We start from the raw sequence: 12,025 nt of genomic DNA, 5'->3' as shown, positions 1-12,025 counted from the left end.
AGACTTGATCTACACTAGATAATCTGTGTGCTAAATAATGAATAGTCATTGCTGGATTGGTGGTTAGAACCCCAATTGGCTTTGGAAGGAGTTCCTTTTGTTGCCCCATCCCTGTTGCTGATCCTGGTTTCCAGTGCCTCTGACCTGGGCTGGGAAGCCAATGTGGATGAGATCAGTACACAGGGCCACAGGTTGCAGGAAGATCACTCTCTTCACATAAACATCAGGGAGATTTGTTTGGCCTGCCAGGCTTTCCTGCCCTATCTAGATGGCAAAGTGGTACGAAGTCTGACAGATAATACTGCTATTGTGTATTACATCAATAAGCAGGGCAGAACCAGGTTGTCGGTCCTTTGCCAAGAAACTCTCACCTTTGGGCCTTCTGTGTGCAGAATGCTGTTTGTTTGGTGGCAGCACATCTTTCCCAGGATTGTTAGCAAATTCTCAGCAGGACTTCCTTTTCTTGCCATGAGTGGTCATTCTGTCCAGAGGCAGTTAGTGTAATCTTCCAGAGGTGAGGAACTCTCCTGGTTGAATTGTTTGCATTCAGTCAGAACAGGAAGTACCATGTGTTCAGCTTGATTCGGGGGATAGACAGGGAGTCCCCCTCAGATGCCTTTTTACTCCCTTGATTGGGAACTATGATGCTTGCCTTCTTGCTGGTGGCCTTCATCCAGAGTCCTCATAAAAATCAAACAAGACAAGGCAATGGTCATTCTGATAGTTCTGGGTTGGCCTTGCCAGCACTGATTTAGCATACTGCTGGATTTTTCCATAGTTTCCCTGCTGAAGCTGCCTCTTTGGCTGCATCTGCTCTCCCAGAATAATGGTGATGTTCTGTACCTGAACCCGGTGACTCTGCATTTGACAGATTAACTACTGCATGGCTGAATGTGGAAGAACAGGAGTGAGTCCAGCAGGTCTTGTTGTATAGCAGAAAGCCCTCCACTAGAGCTACTCACTGGCCAAATGGAAAAGGTTCATGTGCTGCTTCTTGGACCAACGTACCTGGGCCAAATGGGCCTTGCTGTAGGCTATCCTGGACTAACTTAGGCTCCTTAAGCACCAAAGGTTACCCCTGTCATTGATTAAGGTCCACTTGGCAGCTGTTTTGGCCTCCTGCTCTCATTCTAGTGCAGGTTGGTCTTTGCTCACAACATTATGGTTTAGTTTTTGAAAGGTCTGAAGTGAGTCTTTCCCCATGTTTGGGGCCTGGTGCTCTTGAAGCTCATTAGTTCCCCCTTCAAGCCTATGTCTCCCTGCTCCCTTCTTTCCTGGAAGGTTTCTTTCCTTGTTGCAATAACATCTGCCCACAGGATCTCTGAGATCAGGGCATCTACATTGGACTCGCTCTATACTGTATTGAACAAGGACGAGGTCCAACAGTGGCTGCATCCTGCCAAAACTAGTTTCTCAGTTTCCTACCAGCCAGAACAAAACTGCCTCAAATGGTGATTTTTAACTGACCACTTGACTAGGACTCAGGTCTCATTAGTTGACTTACTGGCCCAAGTATCGATTCAAGGTATCTGCAGGACCACTGCTTGGTTACCTATCCACACGTTTACATTGCATTATATACTTAACAGCAGATCTGAGAAGGTGCTGGCTTTGGAAGAGCAATATTACAAGCTGCATGACAATGAGCTACAGGGATACTGCTTGGGAGTCACCTAGAATGAATTCGACGTGAGTAAGCATTCGAAGAAAAAATGGTTACCTTTTCATCACTGTTGTTCTTTGAGATGCACGGCTCATGTCTAGTCCATTACTCTCTATCGGAGTTGCTGGCTAGAATGATCTGGGAGAGTGTAGAGCCAGTAGTGCCTAATATACTGTCACATGAGGACAGCACATCAGAGGGTGACACAGCTGACCTTACGGATACTGCTAAGGCAGAAATCTCTGACAACTGTGCATGTGAACATAAGCCTCTAGAATGGAATGGATATAAGTAACACATCTCAAAGAACAATAGTTATGAAAGGAAGGTACATGTTTTTTGTCTTTATCTTTTTACTGGGTTCCCACAGTGTCATCTTACAGAGTCACAGGTAGAGTATAATTTAAAAAAGTAACTACTCTTAATGAGAAGTGAAAATGCTTAGCCTTATCCAAAAGACAAGAAGGAGACATTGGAGGGTTATGTATAAGACTGTGACTGGAGGAGGATAAGGCAGTGAGCAGTGTTCCCTCTAAGATTTCCCATCCATGAGTGGAGTGAGTTTTGTCCTGTCCAATATTGACGACATGTGCGCTTGTTTGGATGTGCGCCATCATGGCACCAACCAGTTACTAGCAAAATATGTATACATGCATATATTTAAATTGTTATACAAGAAAAAATACCAAACCAAGGGATAACAATGAGGTACATGGCCCTGTGGTACAGGAATCGGGGCAAGGGGTGGGAGATATGGGGTGGCTCAGGGTACAGGATTCAGAGCAGGGGGGAACTCTGGATAGGGAGCTGGAGGTCAGGGAAGTGACAGCTCCTCACTGGGGAGAGGCTGGAGCTGGTCTGCCCATTCTTGAGGGGGGTGGGCCCAGGACTGGTCTGCCCAGTGGCCCAGGAAGCTGCTCACTGGAGGAGGGGGGTGGAAGTGAGGTTGGGCTGGGCTGCTCGACTCCCTCAACTGGTGGGGGAGAGAAGAGCTGGGGCTGAGCTGATCAGCACGCCCAGCGCACTGCTCCTGGTGTAAGAGTACCAGGGGTGCTGGATGGCAATCGCCCGCCTGGTGGTGCCTCAGCCGAGAGCCAGGGGGATAGGTTTGGGGGCCATGGGGTGGTTCTGGGCTCGGAGCTACTGCTGCCACCTGCCATGTCGCCACTCCAGTCCCAGCCCAGAGCAGTTGCCGCTGCTGTCACCTGCCATTTGGTGGCTCTGGCCAGGGCCGCCCGAGTAGCAGCCCCACACCAGTCCTGTCCTGCCCAAGCAGCTGCCACCCACCACTCAGCAACTCGGGTCCTGGCTGGGCTGTGATGTCCCATTCACCATAACTGGAACTGGGCTGGTGAGGCTGTCCAAATAGGAACACTTTCACCATGCCCTGGCACCAGCTGGATCAAATGAGAGGAGGGCAGTGCAGCTGCTCTCCACCATGGTGCTGCCAGAATCCACCAGGCCACCACCACCACCACCACTCACCTTCCTGTCCACCAGGAAAGTGAGTGGTTGGAGTGCGGCTGCACATCTCTGCAGGCAAGATGGGTAGGCCTAAAATTTTTTGTGCTCTACCGCGCAGGCATGCAGCTTAAGAGGGAGCCCTGGGAGTGAGCAGTTTATAGTTTGAAGCAGCCATGTTTATTGTGAATAGATGATTGTGAGGGCAGTAAACTAGGAAGGGGAATATACAAGGCTAAAGAAGAAAACAGGAAAAGATGGAGAACATATTTCAGTATAAAAATAATTTGAGTGTCCTCACTCTTAATATCAAGTTTACGGTAAGTATTCTGAGCTTAAAAAACTATGGAAGGGTAGAGTTCATTAGCCCAGGATATTTTTTATTAATTTGTATATAAGGAAAAGTTAGTTAAATAATTGTTTTAGTATCTTGAGTTATATCCGTATTGTTGCCAAAAACTCGGGAGTGGATTTAAAGTGCGTTGTTTCAAGTTTTCACAAAGATTAATGTGCAGTTTGCGCACACAATTGTATGCAGAAACAGCAAAAATGTTTGGTCATACTAACCTGATTTTTTCTCCTGTTTGCCCGCTTGTGTCTCTTACTCTTTTTTTAAAAAACCTATCTTTTAAGGATGCCTACTTCTTCAGTTGTGGAGAAAATCTGAGTACAAAAGGCATGACGTACCTTACCAATTCACTATTTGATTATAGAAGTCCAGAAAATAATGGTATTCGTGCAGAATTTATTTTGGATGCAGCTCATCATAAGGTTAGATAATTCATTTTGTTTTCTTTTTTTTTTTTTTTAATTTTCAGTGGATTTTGAAATCCACATTCTAAGACCACAATCTGTTATCCTTTCTTATGTTAAATGGTACCAGACTCCACAGGTGGCCTTGATGGCTCCCCTAAAGGGCAAATTTGGTCCTCAGTATTATTTTCAAAAAACGCTGAATAAATCTATGCACCTAAAAATAAGTGGCCTGATTTTCAAAAGTGCTGAGTACCCACTAGCTACATTCATTTCAAAGTCTCTGGACCTGTAGAAGAAATCTGAAATGAGAAGGGGCACCATCATCATATATCCAAACAGTTCTTCAAGTGATGTCCCTGTGAATGCTCCACTGTTGGTGTTGGGTTCATCCCGGCACCGAAGATCGGGGAAGGCAGTGCTTAGTCAGGCCATGCATGTGCGAGAGCGGCGCATGTCATTTGCGTCTTTGGAGTTTGCACGCTCGGCCCAACTTACCTCAGTTCTGTCTTGACCTCTCTTGGTCGCAGATGGAGCTCAATCCTCTCCTCCTTTGCAGTTCTCTGTTGACAGGAATTAAGTAAATTAGTTAAAAATCATTTCATAACTTGTGTTTTATGGTTAGTATTATTTAGCGTAAAAAATAAAAAGACTTTTTTTCCTCAGAATTGTTGTAAATAGTTAAGATGCAGTCCCCGAGGGTCAGTGCATCTATAACAGGAGGGCCACGGCCCTCAGGCTTTTTTTTTTTAAAAAAGTGCACGTTGTCTATAAAGAACGGGAAATAGCAAAATGCCATCCTCTCCCAGAAGTGTGCTCACTGCCAGAGCCTTATGGCCAAAGCCCATAAAGACAGGGAACTCAGCTTAGGTATGCTTCTGTTTGACAACAAGCTAGAGCTACAGAGAAGCTGTGGCAGTGACTTGGTAACGAAGCAGAAAGAGTCTCAGAGCTAGCTACCACATAAGCCCACTACCAAACAAAGGGTCTCTCCAGCTCGCTCCCTCCCGCCAAGGGTCAGTATGGGAGACAAGACAAGCACTTCGGGAACAGCACGGCCACTTGTAGCATTGGTGATGGAACTACAGTTTCACCCGAAGCAAATTGCAGCACCGACTAGTTCAGCACCAAAGAGATCCGGTGCCAAGGAGCAGGACAAGATGGTGGTACCTCCTGCACCTTCCAAGACCTCAGCTCCCACTAACGCCAGGTCAAAATCAACAAAACTAGTGCTGCACAATGCCTCTCCCTTCACATTCACATTCTCCAGCACCACAAGAACTAATGCATAGACGTCACCGCCATACAGGGAGCACGCAACCATCGGTGCCATACATGGAACCAAGATTGGGACCTTCATATACTCCTACTCTGACACCACTCCCGATTCCCACTCTTATTACATGACTCTCTGATTCCACCACAAGTGCCAGTACTCACACTACAGTGACTGAGGGGGACCGTAGGAGTATATTCTCATACCACCCTCATGGTACGCCAACTGGTCTTATTGCCTGTATCACTCACCCCGTTGCTTTCCATACCGCCATTGGGCAACCCCATGGCAGCAACCTACCATACAGTCAACTCTGGCTCACAGATCACTACCTCCTTTACACCTGCATGCCTCCCCCTCTCATACCATAGAAATGGAAACAGGAGGGACAGATTATCGATGACCCAGATACCGACCACTCAGATGCACAATCAACTGACAAGTCTTCCTCATCCCCAGATGAGGTGGTCATTCCAGAGGACCAGTCACCAACTGATGACCTCAGGCAATTCCAAGATTTGTTTAAGAGGAGTCTACTGTCCAGGAGGTAGTGTTATCAGAGATGCTGGAAAAACAACACAAATTTTTGAAGAATCTTTCTCAAAGTTGAGGATACTCTACCCCTCAATGAGGCGACTCTAGAGACAGTGGACAAGGTATGGCAAACGCTAGCCTTGGCTCCACCAGCTAAGAAAAGAGTGGATAGGAAGGGTATGTCTACACTAGCTCGTTAATTCGAGCTAGGTAGGCAAATGAGGTGACCGGAGTTGCAAATGAACCCCGGGATTTAAATATCCCGGGCTTTAATTGCATGTTCCCGTCCGGTCGCCATTTTGAAATTTCACTGGCCTGAATTCACTGCTGCGCAGCTACACGCGGCAGTGAAACGTTAATTCAAACTAAGTCCTTATGAGGAATGAGGAATAACAGTTAATTCAATCTAAGGACTTAGTTCGAATTAACGTTTCACTGCTGCGAGTAGCCGCACATCCCTGAGTTCGGGCTAGTGAAATTTCAAAATGGCGACTGGACAAAATTAAGGTTGTCATTTTGTTTCCCAGTCACTCAGTTTGGTGAGATCTTTTTGAAGTTCTTCACAGTCTCCTTTGGTTTTGACTAATCTTGAACAGTTTAGTATCATCCGCAAACTTTGCCACCTCTCTGCTTATCCCTTTCTCTAGATCGATTATGAATAAGTTGAATAGGATTGGTGCTAGGATTGGTGCTGTTCCTTGGGGAACACCACTAGTTACCCCTCTCCATTCTGAAAAATTTCCATTTATTCCTACCCTTTGTTTCCTGTCTTTTAAGCAGTTCTCAATCCATGAAAGGATCTTCTCTCTTATCCTATGACAACCTAATTTACACAAGATCCTTTGGTGGGGGCCTTGTCAAAGGCTTCCTGGAAATCTAAGTATACTATATCTACTGGATCCCCCTTGTCCACATGTTTGTTAACCTCTTCAAAGAACTGTAATAGATTAGTAAGACATGATTTCCTTTTACAGAAACCATGTTGACTTTTGCCCAACGAATTATGTTCTTCTGTGTCTGACAATTTTATTCTTTGCTATTGTTTCAACTAATTTGCCCGATACTGACGTTAGACTTGCTGTCCTGTAATTGCCATGGTCGCCTCTAGAGCCCCTTTTAAATATTGGCGTTACGTTAGTTGTCTTCCAGTCCTTGGGTACAGAAGCTGATTTAAAGGATAGGTTACAAGCCACAGTTGTTAGTTCCACAATTTCACATTTGAGTTCTTTCAGAACCCTTGGGTGAATGCCATCCAGCCCGGTGATTTGTTACAGTTAAGTTTTTCAGTTAGTTCCAAAACCTCCTCTAACAACACTTCAATCCGGGACAGTTCCTCAGATTCACCACCCAGAAAGGATGGTGCAGGTTTGGGAATCTTTTTGGAGAAATGTTTTGAAATCATCGTGACTTTTAATAAAGATAAGTTCAAAGTACTACACCCTGGGAGGAAAAATCAGAGACATGTCTATAATATGGGACTAACTGGGTAGGCAGTGGCTCTGCAGAAAAAGATAAAAAATGATAAAAGGTTTAGAAAACCTGACCTCTGAGGAAAGGTTAAAAGAGCAGGGAATGTTTAATATCAAGGAAAAAAAATTGAGGTGGGATCTGATAATTTTGCAAATACGTAAAGGCCTTTATGAAGAGGATGGTGATCATATTTTCTCAAAGTCCACTAGATAAGAAGTAATTGGTTTAGTCTACGGTAAGAAAGATTTAGGTTAAGTATTAGGGAAAAAAATAAAGCAAATTAAGTACTGGAATAGTACAGGAAGGTTGTGGAATCCCTATCACTGGAGGATTTTAAGAACATGTTCAATAAACAGCAGTTAGGGATTATTTAGCTATACTGGGTCCTGCCTCATATTGGGGTAGGAAAAGGAGAAATGGTCCTTTCCAGGCCTATATTTCTTTGCTTTTATGTACTGCTTATTAGAAAAAGAAAAATTATGAAAAGAGCAGTACAGTAGGTATAAATCTAAACATGTAGTAACAGAGTGAAATTAGTAAAGACACAATTCTAAACATTTATTGCTCGTGAATGCCATGTACTTACCTTTAAATTAAAGTCCCTTTGAGAAGCTTTATATCCTTCTCTTGCTTATATGAAAATCTAGTATGAGAATTTGTATAAATAATGCTGTAGTGATTTTTAAAGTGTTTAAAAGGCTAATGATGATAGGCATTCTTTGGTGTAAAAAAATTCAAAATATGTTAGAATTAATAGCTTAGTTTAAATGTTAGTGTAAGATCTCCTATGATGTGAGAGGTCATGTGAAGAATATTTATTGCATTAAAGATATTAGTAAGCTATATATTAACAAACTGCTCAAACTGTTAAGCAGAATTATGGATCTCTTTCTGTGCAGTATGCAATAGAATTTGGACTACCTATCTGAAAGGTGAATTTTCTGAGATAATCTCTGTCTTTTGTTTTGATAAGCCTTTCTATATGTTAATGCACAAACCCAAACAAGCATATATATCTTTGATACTCGGCATATTAGTTTGTAATCTCAAGATTATTTCCTTATACCACTTCTATTTTATTTGCTGTGCTTTGTTGATAGGAGACATACTCAGAGATAGCTGGAATGCAGAGGTTTGGTGCCTTTTACATGGATTACTTGTACACAATGGAAAGCACCTGTGGCAAAGGTACTCCTTTTCTTTGTTTTGCTCTCCCTTGAAAAACAGAAAATAGACTTTGAATATTCCTCCCCCCGGCCTTGACCAAATATCCTCTACCTTACCATAGATTTGTCTTTGGAATTGCATGTTGGAATGGTTTAATCTGGACTAACACATTTGAGTATTCTTAGATTCTTGGTGTTCTAAATTTTTTCTCATAGGTGATTGGAAAAATATTTTTATAACCAACAGCTACCCTTAAAGTAATTTTCTGAAGTACTAGATTGAATTTCATGTGAAGTGTGAAATTTAAGGGACTTTAAAAAATCTGATGCTGTTAAAACTGAGAATTCTGTTTTGGAATATATTTTCTGAGCTTTCTTATTGTACATATAGATGACTTGAAAACATCTTTTTTTCTTAAGAGTTAATCTGTTTTTGTTGCTTATTTATTACTTGCTGTCCAATATGTTGATATCATCACATTATGCCAGGAAAAGTATTCAGAAGAAGAAAGTTATAACACCAGAATTACACGGCCAAGTGCATAGACAAGCCAATGCATTATTTATTTTGGAATGGTGGGATTAGCAAATGCACAGAAGTTAGATAGTTTATAGTATTTTAATTACGTAGAGCTTGAGGATTTATGGGAAATATTGGTTCAAGCCATGTATATATAAACTTCTGCACCAATTATCAGCCATTCTTGAGCTTTCTTATTTTGACATGTTTGGTTCAATTGGAAGTTATCCTAAAATGCTACACAAGGTTAGTTAATGCTTCAACATCTAGCATTTTTTACGTTATAATTTTTGTACAGGCAGTCCCCGACTTACGCGGATCCGACTTATGTCGGATCCGCACTTACGAACGGGCCTTTCTTGCCCCGGAGGTCGAGGTGGCGGATTCCTACCTGCGAGCTCTGGGGCGAGAGAGCCCCATTCGTAAGCTGCTCCGGTGCCCCTGGTCTGCTGGAGACAGTCTCCAGCAGACCAGGGGCACCGGGCGGGTTCCCGCGCTTCTGAGGCTTTGCCAAAGCAAAGCCTCAGAAGCGCGGGAACCCGCCGCTGCTGCGGCTTCAGTCCCGGTGCCTGTGGTCTGCTGGGGACGGTCTGCTGGGGACTGAAGCGGGTCCCGCACCTCTGAGACTTTGCCAGAGCAGACCAGGCTTTTGTTTTGGACCCTGGGGCAGAGCAGCTGGGGCGCTGCCGATTGGTCCTGCAGCGCCGCTCTGGGCACTACTGGACCAACCCGGCAGCACCCCAGCTGCTCTTCCCCAGGTCCTGATTCAGCCGCTGCTGGTCAGTTTCAGCAGCGGCTGAATCAGGACGCCTGGGGCAGAGCAGCTGGAGTGCTGCTGGGTTGGTCCAGTAGCACCGAGGAGCGGCGCTACTGGAGCAACCCAGCAGCACCCCAGCTGCTCTGCCCCAGGCGTCCCCAAGTCAGCTTCTGCTGAAACTGACCAGCGCTGACTACAGGAAGCCCGAGGCAGAGTTGCTCTGCCCCGGGCTTCCTGGAATCAGCTGCTGATCAGTTTCAGCAGCACCTGACTTGGGGACGCCTGGGGTTCTTAAGTTGATTCTGTATGTAAGTCAGAACTGGCGGTCAGTTTCAGCAGCCGCTGAATCTGGACGCCAGTTCCGACTTACATACAGATTCAACTTAAGAACAAACCTACAGTCCCTATCTTGTACGTAACCCGGGGACTGCCTGTATAGGTAATTAAAGGTCCTTTTCTCTGACCAAATAGTCTATAGAACTGCTATTCCATAGTTCTGTCCCCTTGTTGGGTAACTGCTTCATTCCATACCTTCATTTAAGGATGAACAAATATTGTTGCTATGTGGGTTCTCTGGTGCCTACGTGGTTGGTTTCTGATCAAGCAGGTGTATATGTGCCTATCCTCCCATCTGCTCTAAATTAGCTGTTTTCTCTACATATACTTATATCCATACTGGGGAACTCACAATTGTCTGTTGTAAAAACAATTACCACACTTACAATACATTTACACTTCAACACTATTTCAAAATAACTAGTGCTATTCCGAAATAATTTAGTCCACATCTATACAGCAGGCAGTTATTTTCAAATAGCGTCAAAATATTGTCAAGCTGGAGGACTACTTACTTCGACTCCTCTAACCCTCATTGTACAAAAAATAAGGGAAGTTGGAGGAAGAATGCTCTATTATGAAATAAGAGATGTGTAGATGCTCCCTATTTCTAAATAAGATACGCAATTGACGTAGCTCAATTTGCATATCTTATTTCTAGTTAAGCCCTGCTGTGTACATGGTCCCATATAGAATAGTGCTGTCAGCTGAGGAATGGTGAACAGATGCACTGTTAAAGAAAATATTTTGTTCTTATACAAAGTCATCAATATAAAAAGACACAGGTAAGTTTATTACCTCTAAAATTGGATATTTTTCTTAGTGTCCTGTGTATATTCCCACATTAAAGATGTTCTGAACTGGTGCAGTCTGACCATAGACCAAGTGGTGGACAAATGCTCAGAGTGTAATGATTGATATACCTTTTAGTTCTCCTTCCCCACCACTGACACCATAGATGTATCTATACTGGGTTGGGGGGCAATTTAAATACCAAGCTATTAGTCAGAGCTCATTGATCACTAAATTAAAAAAAAAAGGATTCTACACATCAAAAATTAGAACTGTAAGTAATCAGATTGTCCTTAAAGGCACTTTACCTTAGATAAACTTAGAGTAGTTCAGATAGTAACAGATAACATAACATGCTATATTATTTGAATCAATAAGGGTTCACTCTTTTTCTACAGTTATGGATGGAGGTGAAGAGACTTTGCAACTGGTGTATCAGTCACAATGTTCATGCAGTAGTGATCCAAGTAACTGGGGAGCAAAATGCTCTTGCAGACCATCTGAGCAGGTCAAAATAATTTTTGAACAATAGAGTAAGAATATATCTTTTCAGTGTAGGGGGAAATCCAATAATCTTTTTACGTTCAGCAACAACAAAAGTGTCAAAAGTTTTGCTCAAGATCAGGCATATATAGAGAAGCAGTATGGGGTGCCTTTCTTAATTCATTGGTGTCAGTGTCTGATGTGTGCATTTCTCCAGATATCCTTAATTGAAAAAATCATAAACAAAATAAGATAGGCCAAGACTAAGGTAATGTTAACTGTGCCACTACAGCAGTGGTATGTGGACTTAGTTCACCTATCAAGATGTGTAATGGAATCTCTGCTTCTGGCACTGGATTTGTTGGCCAAGAAGTATGGCATGATTTATCTTCCAGAGCTTCAGTCCCTCCATCTAGTAGCATGAGGAATAGGCTTCTGGGATGTTCAGAAAAGAGTTGTCTTCTAGAAGTATAGGATGTAGTGTTATTTTCTCAGAGGGAATCTGCAAAGTACTGTTACAGTCACAAAGTGAAAAGTTTTTTATTGTGTATGGAGTTAATCGCACCGGTTAGTACCTGTTTTGCTAAAACAAACAAACAAATATATTAGTTATGCAGATTCCACCAAGATATGATAGTTCTTGGAATGGTCGAAGCTCTCTTTGCTCATTCCCGATACAGATTATTCCTGTATTTTATTTGTTTGTTTCTTTTGTGCATTATTAGAGAAGTAGGTTAAAGTCACTTTGATCCTGGTTCTAATTTTGTGGGACATTAAGCAAGCCATAAAGTCTATTATGATACATTGCTTATCA

At 43.1% G+C, this 12,025-nt stretch overlaps 1 protein-coding gene across 5 annotated transcripts in view; it reads left to right on the top strand.

The window, feature by feature from the left end:
• VPS13B (vacuolar protein sorting 13 homolog B) overlaps positions 1-12,025 on the top strand; it is a 1,005,617-nt gene that overhangs the window by 191,439 nt on the left and 802,153 nt on the right. For all 5 annotated transcript variants that reach the window (XM_075920304.2, XM_075920302.2, XM_075920305.2 and 2 more), the window contains 2 exons: positions 3,758-3,895; positions 8,258-8,345. In XM_075920304.2, the coding sequence (XP_075776419.2) occupies positions 3,758-3,895; positions 8,258-8,345 (226 nt within the window). The remainder of the gene's footprint in view (positions 1-3,757; positions 3,896-8,257; positions 8,346-12,025) is intronic.

This window comes from Pelodiscus sinensis, chromosome 2 (genome assembly GCF_052426305.1).
Source record: "Pelodiscus sinensis isolate ZL-2025 chromosome 2, ASM5242630v1, whole genome shotgun sequence".
NCBI lineage: Eukaryota > Metazoa > Chordata > Testudines > Trionychidae > Pelodiscus > Pelodiscus sinensis.
The sequence above is the reverse complement of the archived record's forward strand: the minus strand, read 5'-3'. Positions and strand labels throughout refer to the sequence as shown.